The 21,755-nt window shown below is 40.0% G+C and overlaps 1 protein-coding gene and 1 pseudogene across 7 annotated transcripts in view; one reads left to right on the forward strand and one right to left on the reverse strand.

Annotated features, from left to right (window-relative positions):
* SRPK2 (SRSF protein kinase 2) overlaps window positions 1-21,044 on the reverse strand; it is a 240,576-nt gene extending 219,532 nt beyond the window's left edge. For 2 of the 7 annotated variants that reach the window (XM_036010741.1, XM_036010742.1), the window contains exons 1-2: window positions 20,909-21,044; window positions 20,314-20,368 (exon numbers count right to left, since the gene is read on the reverse strand). In XM_036010741.1, coding sequence (XP_035866634.1) covers window positions 20,314-20,368; window positions 20,909-21,029 — 176 coding nt within the window. In that variant the 5' untranslated portion in view covers window positions 21,030-21,044. Of the gene's footprint in view, window positions 1-20,313; window positions 20,369-20,458; window positions 20,821-20,908 lie in introns of those variants that run through there. The other 5 variants (XM_028525147.2, XM_028525150.2, XM_028525146.2 and 2 more) reach the window with 5 other exon arrangements.
* LOC114507895 lies at window positions 13,619-14,909 on the forward strand (annotated as a pseudogene).
* Window positions 21,045-21,755: the final 711 nt, after the last annotated feature.

The following is a 21,755-nucleotide window of genomic DNA, read 5'->3' on the forward strand; positions in this document are numbered from 1 at the left end:
GACCGGGAATCAAACGGGCAACCTTTCCCTTTGTGGTACAACACACAACCAACTGAGAATTGAGCCACACTGGTCAGGGTGGTCTTTGTCTCTTAATTCTCACAGCTTCAATGATGACCTTTCTGCATATGACTGACTCCTAAATGTGTGACAGACTCTATCTCTCATCTGAGTCACAGACCCCAATCTCTCCAGCTCAACAACCCCATATGAGTATCTCACAAGTATCTCACACTCAACAAAATCCAAATATTTTCCCTCTCCCCTTAATTCCTTACATTTTTTTCTTCCTTCCCTACCCAAACCTGCTGTTTCTCCCGTGGTCGCTAACAGACAAAAATCTTCAAAGTCAGAGAGTAAGATATCCAAAGTCATGTTAAAATCTTCCCCTTTTGCTTTAGACAAATGTATCCAGCACTGTGCTGGGTGCCAGGGACACCTGGCAAGCAGGACACAGCTAACTCACACACAGTCTAGCACACTTCTAACCACCTGCCAAGTCCTAATAATTCCATCTGTGGACACTCACATATCCATCCTCTCCCTTCCATTCCTCACACAATCACCCATCTTCTCACACCTGGATCACTGTGAAAGCATGCTAAAATTTATCTCCAAATCTTCACTTTCTGCCATCTCAATCTACCCCTCACATAGCACCCATTATCTTTCTCAAATAGGTGATTGTGCTACTCAGCTCCTCAAAAGTCTTCAATGGTCCCCAATGCTTACAGAGAAGGTCAGAATTCCCTAACATTACCTTGATGGCATGTCATGATTCTTCCACTTGAATCACCATCTGCATCCTGCTGTGCACTCTACATGTATGCTGAGACATTCAGGACATCTCACTCTCTCCCCAACACTCATACCTATTCACCAGCTATTCCCTCAGAATGTAATGGTCTCCACAAAAATTCCTTGGTTAGTCAGCAGAATAATTGATCCTTCCCATATTTTACACAGCACAATTCCTGAACTTCTATTTGCTTTCAATCTCTTCCACTTTTTATCATTGTTAGTTATTTACTTGCCTGTCTGTGAGTAAATCATCAATCCCTGGCTGCCACTAATTAACTTGACAATCTTAAGTAAGTTACCAAATTATCTGAGGTCCAATGTTCTCATCACTAAAATGCAGGGGTTAGATTAAGCAATTGCTAAGGAACTCCCAACTCCAAAGTTCCATTAAGAATGAGTCTTATTTATCTTTGAAAAAAAGCAGTAAGCACATCTCTAAGCTTGGACTTGGTAGTCAGACAACTGGTTCTGAATCCCAGCTCTGAACTCACCAACTCTCAACAATGGGCTACTGTTTAAAGTTCCTATGGTTTCTCACCTGCAAAATGAGAATAACAGTGTTATCTGCTAGAATTCTTTGTTTTTTATTTTTTAACTAACAGCTTTAGTCACTTATAATTCCATTTAAAGTATGCAACTCATTGACTTTCAGTACGTTCACAGAGTCGTACAACAATCACCACAATTTTAGAATAGCTGCATCACCCCAAAAAGAAACTTGTATTAAGCAACGATCACCCCCATTTCCCCTACCCCACAGGCAATCACTACTCTACTTTCCATCCCTATGGATTTTCCTGTTCTAGACATTTCATGTCAGTGGAATAATATATGATTATTTATGACTGTCTTTTATTTAGCATAATGTCTTCAAGGTACATCTATGTTATACCATGTAACAGTATTTCATTCTTTTTATTGCTGAATAATATTCCATTGTGTGAGTATACTACATTAGGTTAATACAGTCATTGGTTAAAGGACATCTGGGTTGTTTCCAGCTGGACACTATGATTAATGTTGAGCTTACAATTTTAAGTAATAAAAAATCCAATTCAACCTGGCTTACACAAATAAGTAAAAGTCCTCCATGTAGCTCTTGTTTCAGACAGAGTCAGGGCTTGAACATCATCATCAGGGCTCTTTTTCTCCACTTGTTGGCTAGGCTCTGTTCTCTGTTCATTTTCAGAAACTGCCCAGTGACAAAATGGCTTCGATAACTCCATTTCATTTCCTCAGAGTCAAGCCAATAGAAGAAGCAAAAGCCTCTTCCAGATCCTCAAGCCAAAGACCAGGGATTACCTCTGGGTGAAATCTCTAACTGTGACCCACAAGCAAAAACACTATCTGATATGGGCTAGCCTCTATCCCTGGAGGGTAAGGGGAAGCACGGAAGACCCCAAATGATGTGAACCAAAAATAAATGAGATAATCCCCACATAAAAACTGGGGCCTCTTTCAAGTAGCATAAACAGATTTCAGACAGCTGAAAATTTTTTTAAAAGCCCAATTCAAGAGCTGTTGTGAGAATTATAGATGATAAATACATATTAACCATTTAATACTATATAATGTCCAACACACAGTAAGTGCTTAATAAATGTTAGCTGCTATATTAACTAGTATTTGTATTAAAGCACATTAAATTTGATGGACTTTAAAGGAAAAAAAGCCAGTTTTATATAGCCTAATATCATGTATATTCAGCTTAAAAATAAGGCATGTTCAACCAATATTTGCTTTTTCATAGTAAAATGTAAGACTGCATCTGTATCAAAAACAAGGAATGAACCCTGTCCAGCTGGCTAGAGCATCTTTCAGATATGCCAAGGTTGCAGGTTCAATCCCCAGTCAAGGCATGTACAAGAATCAACAAATGAATGCGACACTTATTTTCAAAATGTTTAAAACTTCAGGTTATAGAGTCAAAGATCTCTACTTTAAGAGGAATTTCTCTGGTCTTGTAGAAAACATGAGAGGTAAAGTATAGCAAACAGGACGTTTCTGAGACCAGCAGTGCAACAGAACATTTCCTACCCTAAGAACACTCCAGTTAATGAGACTGATAGCCACCTTAGTCCTTTATTAGTTAAAGTTGTCAACTCAATCTATTAAGAAATCTTTTCATGAGGAAAACATCTCTTTGAGGTCTTATAAGGTAACAGAAAGCTAGAATTGCCTTCACAAAAAGTGATTTTTTCAGTCATGCCCAAAATACATTTATTTCATCCAATAACGGATATACCAAATATTTATTTCCCTCTTAGGCTCTGCCTAAACATGTTTTTAAAAATAAAAAATAAATTTAAATAACTAGTACTGGTATCACCAATTTCTTTTATCACTTTTAGTCTTTTCCTTGTCCCTTTATATTCTAGTTTCAAATTACAGACCTAATACAGAATATCTCCAGCATAATTTCTAGATTTGATGGTAATTTCACTGCTGTAATTAATTCACTTTAGGACCCATGCTTAGATAATATATTTCCTATATATATAACACAGGAGTTAGCCCTGGCTGGTGTAGCTCAGTGGATTGAGCAGCGGCCTGTGAACCAAAGGGTCGAAGGTTCAATTCCCAGTCAGGGCACATGCCTAGGTTGTGGGCCAGGTCCCTGGTAGGGGGCCCTCAAGAGGCAACCACACACTGATGTTTCTCTCCCTCTCTTTCCCCCTCCCTTCCCTCTCTAAAAACAAGTAAAAATAAAAACCATAAGGAGTTTAACCATAAACCATTTACCATTAACCATTTAAAAATAAAAAGCCAAAGGAGTTATTAGTGAAGAAAAAAGATTTATGCTGCCCAAAGTGAACATAGGCATAAACATGTTTAGATGTTTGAGAAAAATTATAATTCCACTGCTTTCCTTTTTTCCTATTATAAAAATCCAAAAAATACAACCGAAACACCATAAAATAACTAATAGCTGCCACTTACTGAGTGTTTGTAATACACCACAAAGTTAAGTATTAGCTCATTTAATTCTCACATTTGCTCTGAGAGGTAAATACTGATAGTTCTATTCTAGGATGAAAAAAATTGAGCCTTAGAAAAATTACACGACTCGTCTAACACCACTAACAGAAGTAATGCCTTGAAAACTTGGCCCCTGGTTAGCTGTCTCTGACAGCAATATTAATCAGCCTCAGCAAAGAATATTCAAAGATAGATCAGATTTTGGGAAGATGGGAAACCATTAAATCTTCTCTGGTAAGTTTGGAAAGTAAAATAGCGTTTGCCTACACAAAGTAACAAGATTCAAACTTTCAGAAAATAAAGTTACAAAGCCTCAGATCCTCTCAAAGTAAATTTATCCTCAAGTGTCCCTTAACTTGATCACAAATACACTGCAGAAAGTAGGCATCAATGGAGCTAAGGAAAAGAGGAGAACCATTCTGCTATTACTGTTATACCTATAGGGTGCTGGTTACTATATAAGCTTGCATGGGTGTCCAACCTTTTGGCGTCTCTGGGCCACACTGGAGGAAAGAGTTGTATGTTACACATTAAATACACAAACACTAATGAAAACAAAACAAAAAAAAAAACCTCATGTTTTAAGTTAGTTTATGATTTTGTGTTGGGCCACATTCATAGCCATCCTGAACTGCATGTGGCCCACAAGCCATGGGGCTGGGCACTCCTGAAAGGATACTGAAAGCCTTAGTCTCACAGCAACTAAAAAACAAGACAACACATAAGTTTTTAAAGCTAAGACAGAAAACACAGTTACATCTTTTTGTGAATTGTTTTAGTGCGTACAAAAATTTTCTACATAAAGTATCTTCTACCTCACTCCTACCATATGTGCAAATGATAAAATAGTCCAGGCCCAGATACACACTTATCCAAGGAGGACATACAGAGGGCCCAGAGAGATATAAAAGGATGCTCAGCATCACTAGCCATCAAAGAGATATAAGTTAAAACCACAATGAGATAGCAATCCACACCAGTCAGAATGGCCATCATAAACAAATCAACAAACAGTTAAGTGCTCGCAGTGTTGTGGAGAAAAGACAGAACCCTAGGGCACTGTTGGTGGGAATGCAGACTGGTGCAGCCTCTTTGGAAAACAGGTTGGAATTTCCTCAAGATACTAAAAATGGAACTGCCTTTTGACCCAGCAATTCCACTGCTGCATTTATACCCCAAGAATCCTGAAACACTAATTCAAAAGAACCTATGCACCCCAATGTTCATAGCAGCGCAATTTACAATAGCCAAGTGCTGGAAGCAGCCTAGGTGCCCATCAGTAAATAAGTAAGTGAATCAATAAACAATGGTACACTTACATAATGGAATACTACATAGCAGAAAGAAAGAAGGAGCTCCTACCCTTTGTGACAGCATGGATGAAACTGGAGAGCATTATGCTAAGTAAAGTAAGCCAGGCAGTGAAAGACAAATACCATATGATCTCCCCTATAAGTGGAACCTAATTAACAAAAGAAACTGGCAAACAAAATATAGCTGGAGACATTGAAAGTGACAGCAAATTGACAGTAAACAGAGGAGGGGGGAGAGGGAAATAACATGGGAAAGAAGGGAAAGGGATGTAAATGAACATGTATGAGGGACCCATGGATGGAGCCAAAGAGGGGTGAGATTGAGGGTAGGAGGTGGGCATGGGTAGGGCGGGGAAAAGTGGTAGTGGGAAAATGGAGACAACTGTATTTGAACATCAATTTAAAAAAGTAAAAAAAAAAAAAAAAAAGTCCAGACCCGTGTGACATGTTAAGGGTAGTCTCCATTCAAAGAAAGAGAGTATGTTTTCACTTTGTTCTTTGACAGTAAATGGAAGAATTTTAAAAAGTTCTTGCAGTAATCTGTCTTTGGGGGCTATAAACTTTATTTTCTGTATCAGTTCCAAAATGGCTTATCTTTCTGCAGAATAAATGGTAGTTTCAAAGACCACAGAATCAGAATCCAGGACTCCAAGCCAGCACTCTACACGGGCTCGGGCAGTAAACAGATAAGAAACCTTAACCAAGTAACTTTGCTTCTTCAGGCCCTCATTTCTCCTTCACTGAAATTTCTCCACTGATGAACACCTGAAGAACTTTCGGTCGTATCCCAAGAAGCTGCCTTGGGAGTACCACAGTAAATGAGGGAAAGGGCCATGCCCTCACCTCACCAGCCAATTCTCCAAGAATGAAGCTGCTTTTCCACTTTACATGTAATAGAGTTTTATGAAAAATTTTATCTTAAAACCATTCTGCTACTACAAAGTAAGGGTGAAAAACACTTGTCCAGGTGCTCACTAAGGTCTCTACCACTGTATTGTATTTTCAGATCTACAGCCTTATGCAGTATGATATCTGTGAAAGATGTGATGTAGCCGATTTTATATTAATGCTGCAATTAATATTCAGTTACACCCTATTTTATGATAAAACACACCATGTACCCACCCCAAAAAAAACTTTCAATGGAGTATTATAGAAATGAAAATAATCAATAGGATAAAATCTCTAGGTAAGTGGTTGGCAGCAGAAACACTAGTTGCAACCTTTGTTCCCTAAATGCCAAAAGTAATGACAGGATCTGGTGACCAAAGGCACCCAGTCACAGGATTCCCAAGAGCCAAGAATCTTTTCTAAGTGAATTGTCCATCTTATCACTTCCATATCTCAATTAAACTTCTGCTCCCTGGGGTTTTAATGGTACCTCTGAGTTAAAGTCTCTCTTTACTTCCTCTCCTACCCCATCTAGTATATCTGCAGAGTTCACACAATCTATCCAGGATCACACATACTGAATATATCAGTAGTTCTGAGGATACCGGCACCTATACCCTACGTTCAGCTAAGGTGAATAAGTCTTGTGTGTTACAACATATCAGCATTTTACAATCTCATCCAAATGTTCCCTTTTATCCTTATCCTTTTAGGCCTGACATTCTAAGATACTGACTTGAGAATTATAATGCCTAAAAATATTTATATTAATAATTTATCCAAGAGATAACTGAAATAAATGCACTCCAGAGTTTATAAACCAATTATTAATTTTAAACTTATCAGCAAAGCAATTTGACTACAAAGATATTCAATGTGGAACTGAACTCAAATATTGGAAGCAAAACATTACATATATATCTTGCAGGATTTGCCTTATAAGACTAAGAGCGAAATATAAAATATCATATATGCCCAAACATAAGCCACAGACTTTTCTCAAATTATCCCTCAAAAATGGAGTAGTTTCCTTATATTCTAATTTTACAAAGCCTTTATTACGATAAGGCTTTATTACTTATTCTGCTCTTTCAATTCTTATTTTTAACATAATAAAGCAAAAAAAATATTTGAGACAAGAGGAAATGAAAAATCAAAATAACAGTAATGCCAGGCTTGATGCAGATGGTAAGAAAATGTCGCCTATGGCCCAGGGAAGACCTGGTCAGACTGAGAAAAGAGGGGAGAAGGGATGAAATGCTCTTCACTAAGAATTATTTGTGGGAACTGCCTGAAGTCAATATTAATTTGAGAAGCTTAGAGACTTCAACACAATTAAATCCATTTCAAAGGAGGCCAATAAATTCAACACCTTTTTGCAGTTAATCCTCAAGATATGATTTTATTAACACTGTACACAAGGCATTTTTAAATTGCTCTAAAAAGCAAGTAAATTAGCCTTGGACAGGTTGCTCAGTTGGTTGGAGCATCATCCCACGTACCAAAAGGTTGCAAGTTTGACCTCCATCAGGGCACATACCTAGGTTGCAGGTTTGATCCCCAGTCAGGGTGCATACAAGAGGCACCCAATCAATATTTCTCTCCTACTCTCTCCACCCCCCTTTCCCTCTCTAAAATCAAACATATTCTCAGATGAGGATTTTTTTAAAACTTTTAATCTGGTACAAAGGCAAAAATTTCTTTAGTAGTCAGTCACCAATGCAAATAATACTATCTGCCTATAATAGATGGGACAATGACAGGTAAATTCTTTATAAATTGTCAAGTTTTTTTTTAATAAAAAAAGGAAAAAGTACTAGCCCCTGAAATATGAAGGCCGTCTAAATTAACAAATCTAATAATCTTTTCTCAAATCTCATTCTCCTTGGATTTCTTTGTCCCATTTATTTATCCTCTTGAAGCTGATCATTAGCTTCCTTTCCTTTATTTTGCTCCAACAGGCATTTTCCCCAGCCATCTTCTATCTTCTTCCCCTCAGTAAGCTGATCTTGCTGTTCTAATGGTCCTCAAATGTGTATTTTAATTACCAGTCTTCCACCTGCACACCAACTCCCCAGCAGGGGTGTCCAGCCGTTTGGTGTCCCTGGGTCACATTGGAAGAACAGCTGTCTTGGGCCACACACTAAATACATTGCAACATGTAATCACAAAAAAAATATCATGTTTTAAGCAAATGTATGATTTTGTGTTAGGCTGCATTCACAGCCATTCTGAGCAGCATGTGGCGGCCCACAGGCCACAGGTTGGACACCCTACCCCAATAACATACTCCCTTCCACCCTTTGGATAAAGGACTTCAAACTCTGTGCCTAAAACAAAATTCTTTCTCCAAAAAACTTCTCCCCACTTCTTATTCTTCATTAAGTGTAACATTTTCACACTTCTGCCCATTTTTTAAATGGCTTTTCTCTTCATGTCCCCTAATTAATTAGTTCTAATCCTGTTGATTCTTCTTCAAGACAGCTTTCCAAAATTTGGGAGCCTTCGAAAGTTCACTTTTACTATTTCCATTTCTAGGACTATGTATAGTCTTAGAAAATCTGAAATGCAGACAAAGATATTCATTGAAGTATTACAACACCAGAAAATTGGAAACACTTGTCTAGCAATAGAGAAATGTTTGAGCAAATTAAAGTTAAGTAAATTAGAATGTTATACTCACTAATAACTGGTTATAAAAACTTTTTAAAGACATTAAAAACACATATGATGAAATGTTAAGTAAGGAAAGCAGGATATAAAATCATATATAGGACATGATTAAGTAAATAACAAAAAACAGGGATTTAAAAAAAAAGACTAGGAGAAAATATACCAAAATATTAACAAGGCACTGCCTGTGCATATCTTGCTGGATGGTGAGAATATAAGTCATTTTTGTTATTTTCTTTATATATTTCTATGGTTTGCAAATATAGTGCATATTTATAAAACCAGGGGAAACAGAATTTTTTAAGTGTGCTTCAAATTCAAGACCTGTGGTCTCCTTAAATTAATCTACAAATTCATGGTTATCTCTACACAAATGGCAAAAACAAACTGGGGCAGGAACTTGGAAATATGATTTTAATGAATAAATAGGCAAAAATAGCCTCAGAACCTGAAAACAAGATTAACAAGGTGTGTGTGGGGAGTATGGAAGAGTCCTTGCCCTACCAAACACTTAAGTGCATTCAAACTACAGCAATTAAAACATGACACCAGAACAGTAACAGAGAAGTCAATACAATCGTACTCAAGTACATGTGGAAATGCGATTAAGTGGGGACAACTGGATAAATCATTTAGAAAAAAAAATAAGACAGGAACAACAGCCTAATAACCACAGTCAACCTTTACTGCATACCTACCACAGGCAGTTCTCCTGGCTCTCCTTTTTCTCTGGCTCCTCCTTTGTCAACCCTGCCCATGCTATCTTCCCTTTACCTTCAACACCTTCAGCAAGTTGCCACCAATAGCTATGCCCAAACAACTCCCAATTTACATCTCCTAACCAGGGCTCACCCGGGTGCTCCAGCTGCAAACACTGACCAACATCTGTTACTGGAAGTCAACAAACACCTCAACAGCCAGACCAAAGATCATTAGCTCTTCCCAAACCTGCTGTGCATTCCCTATCTTAAGGAATGGCATCACTCTCCACAAGTTTAGCTAATTCAAAAACCTGGGATCCATCCTAAACCCCTCCCACTCTCCTTCCACATTAAACTGGAAACTAAATCCTGTGATTTCCACTCCCTTAATATCCATCAGTCTCACGAAGCCTCCTGCAACAGTTCCTAAGGATCTGGCTTCTGAACTCTCCACTCAGTAGCTGGAGTAATCTTTTTCTAAAAATCTCAGTTTGCCTCTTAACAGCTCCCCAAGGCCTCTGGAGAATTCCTCAGTGCCTCACTGCTCACCACAGCTACTTGACATTCCAGGTAAACAAGTGTGCCATTTTACACCTCCACACGTTTACACCAACTGCAGTGCGGCTTGTGCCTGGAAGGTCCTCACCCTGCCTCCTCTTACACACTTGGCAAGTCATTACTGGCTTTCTGAGACAGAGTTTAACAGAACTCTGTGAATCTACTAAAAACTACTGAATTACACTTTAAGTAGAGGAACTGTATGGCATGTAAATTATATATCAATAGAACTATCATAACTATAAGAAAAGACAACACAATTTTTTTAAGTAGGCCAAAGACAAAACAGGCACTTTACAAAATAGAACTTCAAATGACTGATAAACATATGAAAACATTCAAAACCACCACTCAGGAAAATGCAAATTAAATCCACAATGAGGTATCAATACATGCCCAGAATAGCAAAAATTAGAAAGAATAATACTATCAAGTCTGACAAAGATGTAAAGTGACTGAAACTGTCATACATTACTGGTAGGAGTATAAAGAAGTTTGATGAAAATTATTTCGTAATAAAATGGCGGGGGGATTATTTTTGCAATTAGTACGGCCACTAAGCATTCCTTATTCTATAACCTATCAATTCCACTACTAGGGCATACTCCCCAAGAGAAATGAGTGCACAGTCCACAAAAGACATTTACAAGAATGTTTACAGCTTGCTTTATTCATAATGATTAAAAACTGAAGAAAATACTCTACCGAGGAATAGGTAAGTAAATTGTGGTACATTCATTCAATGAAATACTACAGAGTAATAACAATGAACTAAAGGTACTAATGGTACCTGAAACAACATGGACACATCTCACAAATATTACACTGAGTGAAAATCAGACACAGGACTGTATAATTTCATTAAGTGCAAAAACAGGCAAAACTAATCAATAACAGTATTAACCAAGTGGTTCCCTCTGGTTACCTGGGTAACAGGGTCAAGATTGGAGAGAGGGGACTTCCGGCCAAGATGGAGGCATAGGTAGATACACTGTGCCTCTCTGCACAACCAAAAGGACAATGACAAATTTAAAAGTAAAAACCACCAGAAATGCCAGAAAATCAAACTGTATGGAAGTCTGACAACCAAGAAGTTAAAGAAGGAACATTCACCCAGACCAGTAGCAGGGGTGGAGATGGGAAGAGCGATGGAGAGGACTCGAGACAAGGCAAGGTGGCGGCTGGCGGACCAGAAAAGGCGGCAACTGGCAGAGCAGCTGGTCCAACATATGCATGAGGATAAATGGGGAGGAACAACTGGGGAGCGAGAGAGATAGCACAATCCAGGGTTCTAGCGCAGGGAAATAAAGCTTCAAAAACTCTGACTGAAAAAACCTGTGGGGGTTGAGGTGGCAGGAGAAACACCCTGTCTCACAGGAGAGTTCACTGGAGAGACCCACAGGGTCCTAGAATGTACACAAACCCACCCACCCAGGGAATCAGCACCAGGAGGGCCCAATTTGCTTGTGGGTAGTGGAAGAAGTGACTGCAAGCCCACAGAGAGCTGAACAAGTGGCACTGTTATCTCTCAGACCCCTCCCCCACAATGCAGTGACCTGTTGCCCCGCCCTGTCAAGTAGGTAAGACTCAGCTGCTTCCTAGGTAACAGGCACACCAAGACAAAAAATAAGAGATGCAAATGAAAGAGATCAAAGCTCCAGAAAAAATACAACTAAGTGACTAAGAAATAGCCAACCTATCAAATGCACAGTTCAAAACACTGGTAATCAGTATACTCACAGAATTGGCTGAGTATTATCACAAAATAGAAGAAAAAATGAAGGCAATGCTAAGTGAAATAAAGGAAAATGTACAGGAAGCCAACATCAACAGTTTGGACCAAAAGGAAGAAATTAACATTCAACCAGAATAGAATGAAAAAACAAGAATTCAAAAAAATGAGGAGGCTGAGAAACCTCCAGGGCAACCTTATATGTTCCAAATTCCAAATCATAGGGGTTCCACAAGGAGAAGAGGAAGAGCTAGAAACTGGAAACTTATTTCAAAAAATAATGAAGGAGGACTCCCCCAACCTGGCAAAGGAAACAGACTTCCAGAAGTCCAGGAAGCTCAGGGAGTCCCAAAGAAGTTGGACCCAAGGAAGCGTACATCAAGGCTCCTAATTACATTATGCAAGACTGAATACAAGGAGAGAATCTTAAAAACAGCAAGAGAAAAGGAAGGAGTCACCTACAAAGGAGTTCCCATGACTATGAGCTGATTTCTCAAAAGAAATCTTGCAGGCAAGAAGAGGCTGGAAAGAAGTATTCTAAGTCATGAAAGGCAAGGACCTATATCCAAGATGACTCTACCCAGCAAAGCTATCATTTAGAATGGAAGGGCAGATATAGTGCTTCCCAGATAAGGTCAAGTTAAAGGTATTCATCATCACCAAGCCCTTATTATATGAAATGGTAAAGGGATCTATCTAAGAAAAAGATAAAAAATATGAACAGTAAAATGACAGCAAACTCACAATTATTAACAACCACACCAAAAGAAACTAAGCAAACAACTAGAACAAGAACAGAACCACAGACATGGAGATCACATGGAGGGTTATCAATGGGAGTGGGAGGGGGAGAGATGGGGAAAAGGTACAGAGAATAAGTAGCATAGATGGTAGGTAGAAAATAGACAGGGGGAGGTTAAGAATAGTATGGGAAATGTAGAAGCCAAAGAACTTACGACACATGGACATGAACTAAAGGGGGGGAATGTGGGTGGGAGGGGGTATGCAGGACAGAGGGGAATAAAGGTGGGGATGAGACAACTGTAATAACATAATCAATAAAATATATTTAAAAATAAAAAAATAAAAAATAAAAGATTGGAGAGAGGCTTAAAGAATCTTATGGAGTACTGAAAGGGTCTATATTTTGATCTAGGTGGTGGTTATAAAGGTATTAATATGTAAAAATCATCAAGCTGTACACTTAAGATTAGTGATTGCACTTCCCTAATTTACTATACACATACAGCATATGTATATATACTACAATCCAATTTTTTAAAAAACAAAAATATGCATGTGTAGACTATAATGAACGGTACTGTAGTATATACCTGGAAGTTGTTGCAAGTAGAGCTTATATGTTATCACTACCAAAAAAAAAAAATGGTAATTATGTGAGAGGACACAGGTGGTAACTACTCTTATTGTGGTGCTCATTTCACAATATGTACGTGGACCAAATCATTATGTTGTACACCTTAAACTTATATGTGGCAACAATATCTCAGTAAAGCTGGAAAAAATATACACAAAGAATATAACAAATATATATACACATATATACACTACTTTTTAAATTTTTAAGAAACAAAAATAAGCATAAGTAAAAGGATAATACGCCAGAATAATTGGTGGAGCTACCACTGATGATTTAAGACTTTCTTTAAATTGTTCTGTACTGCCTGAATTTTCCACCATAACCATATTACTTTTATCATTTTTTAAAAAGAGAGAGATCCAAGAGAGCAGCAGAGTAAGTAAAAGCTATATACTCAACTCCTCCCAGGACCAAATTGGAATTACAACTAAATTACAGAACAATCAAGCTGAATAACCAACTGAAGACTAGCTGAAGAAAAGTCTTATAACCAAGGATTTACAGAAGCCACATAAACACTGGCTATGGAGTTACTACTGCTAAAGACATTTGCTGCCCACTCACAGCACACAAGCCATGAGGTAACACATAGTTGGTGTTCATGTCTCATGGCATCCTGGATAAAATCTGTGGGACCCTGCATAATGATGAAAAATCAGATATGCAATCTTATGATACCATATTCCAGATTTCCAACAATCGAAACTGCTGCCACGTTAAGGATAAAGCCAAAGTCATCATCATCCAGGCCTGCAGAGGTGCTAACAGTGGACAGCTATGGGTCAGTGACTCTCTAAGAGCCCTCAGAAGATAGCTCTGCACAGTCTCCAGGAGACCTGAAGGAGGAATGATGTCCACAAGACCCACATGGAGAAGGATTTTGTTGCTCTCTGCTCCTCAATCCCACATGTTTCCTGGAGAAGTGCAAGTGGTTCTCTCTTTATCACACAACTCAGAAATTATGTTCAAAACATTCTTGGTGTTGTCACCTGACAGAAATGTTTGTGATGGTTCAACAATCACCTGAAGAACCAGGTGTTAAGGCCCACATGTCCTCACCTGAAAGATAAACTACATGCAGATATTTTTACCTCTTTCTGGGAAACTAAAATTAGAAATCTCAGGAGTCCAGCCCTCATATATATACTTCCTAAAGAAAATGTGCCAATCCAACATTATTTTTAAAATAATTTTGTATTTCAATACAGGAAAAATTTTTAAATAAAAAACAAAGTTATTTCATTATAACAAGAATAATGCTAAAATCAAACAAGGTTTCTTCCTAAAGCCTTCCCTTACCAATCAAAGCATCACGGTACCTAAATCTTAGAGTACACATCACACTGTCCTGCAATGGTGTTGACCATGCAATCTCTCCTACTTGCTCGCAGTACAGAGCTTTACTTATCTTAATCTTCCTAGCATCCAATACACTGCCTAGCATTACGTATCTGCAATATTTGGTATCTGCTTCATATGTGTTTATTGTACTGAATTGCACTTCTGGTGAGCACAAATGTTTGTTATATAAACAAATGTGTAATGAAACAAGAAGTCAAAAATAAGTGATTACCTCCCAAGGGAGGTTTTCCGAGGCTACTGGCCTGTGAGCTTGACTTGATGCTATAGGGAAGAGTTGAGGCTTACCTAATAAAAGATATAAACTTGTACCACAGCATTCCTAAATTGTTGCACCTGTGATTCACTGACCTACTGCCACCAATCACACACCTATTATTTTCTTCAGCAGTCAGAACCCATACCACAGAAAACAGATAAGCAATAACCTACAGGATCCACCTACCAACAAAGTCGAAAGCCCAAAAGATACAGTGCAGAATCCCATCACCAACAGCGCACATACAGATTGTGAATATCAATCACACAGAGAAAAAAAAAGAGAGAGGGACAGACCAAGTTGCTAATTGCTAGAAATCAAAATACAAATAAGTCCTCCAGCAACACACTCTTAGGTATCTGCCCTACAGAAAAAGAAATATGTTCACATAACCTGTACACAAATGTGGAGCAGCTTTATTTGTAAGAATGAAAAACTAGAAACTATCCAAATGTCCTTAAACAAGTGAATGGATAAAGAAACTATAGTACATTCACACCATGAAATTCTCAGCAATAAGGAATGAACTAGTTACTGATACAACAGGGTTGAGTATCAAGGGCACTACGCAGAGTGGAAAAAAAAGTGAATCTCCAAAGGTTACATGCTATATAATCCCATTTACATAACATTCTCAAAGTGGGGAAATTTTATTGGAGAACAGGTCAGTACCTGCCAGGGATTAGGATTGGGAGGGTCGGAGCATTCTAGGATAACAAGAAAGAGTTTCTTTGTGGTGATGAAACAGTTCTGCACCCCATTTGAGGTAACTGATTACACAAATTTACACAAGTGGTAACATTTGACAAAACTATACACACACATACACACACACACAAAATGCATGTAAAAACTGGTGAAATTTTATTTGAGTTCATAGTATTAAGTTGACCAAAAAGTTCGTTTGGTTTTTATCTGTAAGATGGCTCTAGTAGAGCTTAGTTGTCTTTAACTTCATTCAAAAACCATTTTGTTAGATTGTATTGTGAGAGCTGTCATATCAGTGTGCATTTTATTAAAAATTTATCAAAATTGGTGAATTTTTGTGTAGCCATTTTAATATTGAAGATGGAAGAAAATACACATTTTTATATTATGCTTTAATCTTTCAAGAAAGGTAAAAAAACGCAACTGAAGTACAAAAAAAAAGGTTTGTATTTGTGCAGTGCATGTGGAAAGTGCTGTGACTGATCAAACCTGTCAGAAGTGGTCTCCAAAGTTTTGTCTAGAGATTTCTCACTGGGCAATGCTCCCCGGTCAGGAACACCAGTTAAAGTTGATAGCAATTAAATCGAGACACTGAGAGCAATCAATGTTATACCATAAAGAAAACAGCCAACATACTTAAAATATCCAGATCAATAAAGTTACTGGTGAAAATGAATAACGTGTCTTTTATTTTACAGAAAAAACTAAACGGACTTTTTGGCCAACACAGTATTATGCCAATGTCAAGTTCCTGGTTTTGACAATGACCTATAGTTAGGCAAGATATCACCACTAGGGGAAGCTGTATGAAACAGAACTGGCTTAATTCATTAAAAGCTCACGGAACTAAACTTAAACTAAAATGAATGAAGAGCCCTGACCAGTAGGGCTCGGTTGGTTGGGCGTCATCCCAAAAAGTGAAAGGTTACAGGTTCAATCCCGGATCAGGGCACATGCCTGGGTTACGGGTTCAGTCCAATCAGGGCATGTGAGAGAGGCAACCAACCAGTGTTTCTCTCACATATAGATGTTTCTCTCCCTCTCTTTCTCCTACCCTTCCCCTCTCTAAAAATAAATAATAAAATAAAATTCTTAAAAATAAAATGAATGAAGAACCAGCTTGCACATACAAGTACGTAATGATAAAAGTAGAACAGATTACATCAAACCAAGTACCAGGGAAATTTGTACTCTTTTTGCAACTTCTTGGGAGTCATATTATTTCAAAATAAAGGAATTTTATTAAAAAATAAAGGAGTTAAAAAATAATTTATAGCCAAAAAATGGAAAGAACCCAAATGTCCATCAATGGATAAATGGGTAAAGTGTGCCATACCAATACAAGAAACATTATTTGGCAATATAAAGGCATGTAGTACCAATACATGTTACATAGATGAACCTTAAAAACATTATACTAAGTGAAAAAAATTAGAAATTAGACCATATATTGTATGATTCCATTGATATAAAATTCCAAACAGATAAGTTCACAGAGGCAAAAAAATAAACTAGTAGTTGCTGGGGACAGGGAAGAATGGGGAGTAATTGCTAAATAAGTACAGAGCTTCTTTGGGAGGATGATGAAAATGTTCTTGACTTAGATAATATTGATGGTTATGAAACTTTATGAATATATAAAAAAAGTGAATTATAAATTTTAAAAGATAAACTTTGTTACATAAATTACATCTCAATAAAAGTTACCTGTAGGAAAAAAGTCAACAAATAAAAAATACCTTTTAAAGGTTCATATATACACATGCCCCAAAGCCACAATCTATCACAAGCCATGTGATTTAGCTAATTCTTAAGATTCAGGACTGAATGACACTGTGGTCCTTCCTGATGCTGGTCACTCACAATCAGCACAATTAGTAATTGGCAAACTAACTCATTGGAACAATAAGACTAGTTTAAAATTTAGACTCTGCTAAGTAGGGATAGCTTAATCTTACTTCTGACTACTACAAGTTCTAGAATACTAAGAAATGGAATGACCTAATTCATAAAAGCTCACAGAATTGAACTAAACTAAAATGAATGAAGAGCCAGCTTGCACATACAAATATAATGACAAGAGTAGTCATTTATATCAAACCAGGCCCATGTAGTCACATAGTAAAAATTCAAGTTTGACAGTCATTATATTAATACAGTTTAAATTTAGGCCTAGTACATATGCCTTTTCCACCCCTAAAAACACTGGTCATTAGGAAACCTGAATTCTGGATCAAACTAAGTTAACTGCATGACCTTAACCTCTGTCAGAGCTGCCTGTAAAATGAGTAGTACACCTCAGACTCCCAGACTCCTGAGGTCCCTTCCACCACCTCTTCTCTCCAGCACCACTCCTTTCATCCTAAAACAAGTCATCATTCTCCTAATGGCCTATAAGGTTAGGCCTTCCTCACTCTGACTCCTCCACCCTCCCATCACCATCCTTTTCTGTAGCACCCCAGGCCCCTGACCTTAGGGTTCCTCCAATATTCCTAGCCCATTGCTCCCCAGAACTTTACCACATTCCCTCATTCCAGCTTCGGTTTAATGTCATCTTAGACAGTTGTGTGCGGACCCTAGTCCCAGGCTGCCTTGATTCAATTTAGCAGCTGGGCATGTTCCTTACTCATGCTGTGTCCCCATTTCCTGGTCTGTAAAATGATAACAACAATGTCTACCTCAAAGGTACAGTGACTGGCAGGTTCAAATGCCATCACTATTACTTAAGGAGCCTCATCTTAATATTCTCCATATACCATAGCACTATCTAAAATCAGCACCTTTGTCATCCTTGGGGAGAAGCTCTGTTCCTCTTATTCAAAGCTCTATCACCACCTCCTAGGAAAGGCATGCAAATAATGTCAAATACATGCAGAAATAAATATCAAGCATTCCTTTAAAAATAATGTCTTGATTAAAAGAATCAAGTCTTGGCTTTAGGCCCTGGCCAGATAGCACAGTTGGTTAGGGCATCATCCCAATACATCAAGATTGGGGGTTTGATCCCCGATCAGAGCACATACAAGAATCAACCAATGAATGCCTAAATAAGTGGAACAACAAATTGATGTGTGTGTGTGTGTCTCTCTAAAATCAATCAACAAATTTTTTAATGACATTGCCTAATCAAACAGTTATATAATTGGCCTGATCTCCTCTTGCTAATTACCTTGCAGATCAACCAGTTCTTTTAGGCATTGGCTGGGGGGAGGGGGGGCAGTCCCTCAAATCTTATCACATAAAAACAATAGACAATTGAAGAAAGTGACTGATTAATCTGTGGGAGTAACAACTGAATATTGTGGATATATGCTAATTCTTCATAAACATACCACATAAATTCCAACCACAACACACCAAAAAAGCCTGGCTCTTGGGCATTAGGAAAGCCATTCCCTGAAGTACTTATACACACACACACACACACACACAGAATCCTCCCCCAAATCCCAGGCATGCTTTTTTCAATTCCTTTTCACATTTCTGAACTTAATGGGCTATGGGGAAATAAAAGTTGTGATTAAAACCCAATACTTAGGATCCTAAACATTACAGTTCTCCTTTCTTATTGGCTAAACTTGCATGGCTCACCAAAGGAAATACCAAATTTGAGGTTCTGATTGAGTGGAAAGCTAGCATTAATTTTTTTTAAACATCTAAAACTACCAAATATTCCATTCCAGTTCCTCCTCCCAGTCCCCCAGTTTCTTTTCCTAAGGAAGGCATTATGTGGATACCCACATTTTGTGGAATCTTGAACGTACTCATAAATTACATTCTGTTTTGAGTGAACAAAAATCCTGTCATGATATACCACATTAGCAATGATTTAGGTAGTTTTCATAGATGCCACCAGTGAGTATGAAATGCCCTAGGCAGAGACCAAGGTGAATGGGAAAGAAGAAAGTCTAGAAATGCTGCAGGGTAGTCCCCTAAAGGAAACAAAAAAACTAAAAATGCTTCATGATTTTATTTAAAGATGATCATGGACTGTCATTCCCCATAGTACCAAAATTACCACAGAATGTTTCTTATTCAAAAAGAAAAGCAAAGCCACGAATCTAAAAGGAGTGGCAGATTTTCTTAAATTAAGGGGAAAAAAGGGAAAAGAAAGAGGTGGCGGCGCTCTGCAGTCTCGGAGCAGCTCTCCAGGAAAGGCTTCTTGGACGCCGGCCGCTCTCACTCCGATCTGCGGCCGGGCTGGAGGTGGCAGGCAGCTGGCATGCTTTAAATATCACCACCCTATTCATCAACTCCGAGCACAATGAGGGCCGGGAAGCCGCGCCGGCGACAGCCAGAGCACACACCCACCCGTCCCGCGCAACAGTCACGCTCGGCCCAAGCACAAAGTTTCGAATACAAACCTGAGCGCCCAAACGCATAGGTCTCGGCGCTGAACTCGCGCCAGGTACAAGGCAGAGCCGAACCTCTATAGACAACCGGCTCGGGTTTTCAGCAGAAATGCTGAGAGACAGGAGCCAGGGAGGACAGGCGAAAAGGACACGCACAAACACTCACTCCCTCATCTCCCGCACACTCCGCCCCTCTTTTTCTCCAGCCCCAAAGCCCAGGTGGGAGCGGCTAAGCAGCCTCAAACCCCACAAGGCGTGCCGGAGCTGCGTCCCTCCCAGCAAGGGCCCACGACCCTATGGCCAGTTCTGCACGCAAGGGGTGGTGCGCACGCCCGACGCCCCTTCACCCGCCTGGCCCGTCAGCCACGGCGATGGGGGGGCCCGGGAGCTCTGGGAACTGGCCGCCGCCGGCTCGCGCGCGCCCCTCCCCGGTAAGCCCCCCTCCCCCCAGGCCGCCCGCCGGGCGGGCAGGCGGCTAAGCACCAGAGTCCCTGGGGATCAGCCCCGCCTCCGGCCCTTGGGATCCGGGCAACATCCCCAGCGTGGTCGCGGGCTGCCCCCGACCGTGCAAGGGTCACGCTCGGCCCGAGCGCAGAGTGGACTCACTTTTTCGGATGTTTCTCTCTTTTCGGCCTCCGCTTTCGGGCCTGAATGGCCAGCACTGGGTAAAGAGAAGAGACACATTAACGGTCGAGCTGGCTGGCCTGCCGGGCCGCGTGGCGGGGAGGAGGGATCGCCGCGGGCCACTCACCTTTCCGGGAGCTCATCCCAACGCAGCGGAAGCGGGGCGGGGGTCTTCGCGGCTGCAGTGGCGACGCGCGAGCCAAGCCCGGCTGCAGCCTCCACTCGCTCCGCCAGCCGGGAGGAGGCGGGAACAGCGCCTGCGCCACCGCCACAGCCGCTCCCGCGGGGGGCACAACAAGACCCGCCCCCGGCCGGCCCCGCCCCCACCCGCCCGGTGGGGTCCGGGCCCAGACACTAGGGTTCTGCCGTGCGTCCCGCACCCGACTGCCCTCCCCACTGGTGCAGAAGCGACATCCCCACCACGACCACTGACCCTCGGGCCCTCGGCCTCCTCGCACTAGCCCACGGCTCGGGCCTCCGCCTCCTGCGCCCCGCGGCTAGCGCAGGCCTCCAGCCTCTCCAGGGCACACTGAGCGCGCGACCCTCCCTCTTCAGCCGCAGCCTCACCCCTACGCACCCCAGCTGGTGGCGCCGCCCGCCTCTCCATGCGCCTCTCCGTGGCCAGCGTCTCCGCGGGTCTCACACCACTGTTCTTCGCGCGGCCTTTTCTCCCCCTTTGCTCCTCTACATCCTTGCATCCCCAAGAGCGCAGCTTCCTCCTTTCCGGCGGGTGTGGAAAGGTCACTGGACCAAGAGCTGGGAGACCTGGTCCTTCACTAGGTGTGTGACCTTGGAAAAGTCATCTTATCTCACCATTACCTATCCCACAGGATTGCTTGAGTTTAATGAAGGAATAACTGCAAATAGCATGGAAAGTATAATGAAGTTTTTGCATGTGAATTAAATACTATGTGCACTACTGTTTAACCCAACAATACCGAAAATAATGTAATTACTTTCTTCATCTTACAATAAAGAAACTGAATCTTAAAGAGGTTGAACAGTTTACCCAGCTAGGATTCAAATTTAGGCCTAGCTGTCTCCAAGCTCTTTCCACATACCATGCTTCCTAATAAAGATGTAGATCAAGTTAATAATGGGATGAAATAACTGCAGTGTTCCTTTGTTTCTTTAAATAACTATAATATTTTAGGATAGTCATCCTGACCATTTTACTCTCACTTTGGTTACACAACTGTATTTTTATTTGATCAAAGTAGCTTAGTCTTCATTTGAAATATGCTAAACTCTACATATCAGAAAACAGTACTTAGACTTGAAGAGCTTTTTACTTTCTCAACTCAATATTTTCTATTAAAAAAATCAAATCTATAGAAAAATTACAAAAAATATAATGAATACCCATAGCAACCCTCTATTCACCAATTTTTAACATTTCACTACATTTGCTTTCCCTGTGTAAA

This window comes from Phyllostomus discolor, chromosome 10 (genome assembly GCF_004126475.2).
Source record: "Phyllostomus discolor isolate MPI-MPIP mPhyDis1 chromosome 10, mPhyDis1.pri.v3, whole genome shotgun sequence".
Lineage (NCBI taxonomy): Eukaryota > Metazoa > Chordata > Mammalia > Chiroptera > Phyllostomidae > Phyllostomus > Phyllostomus discolor.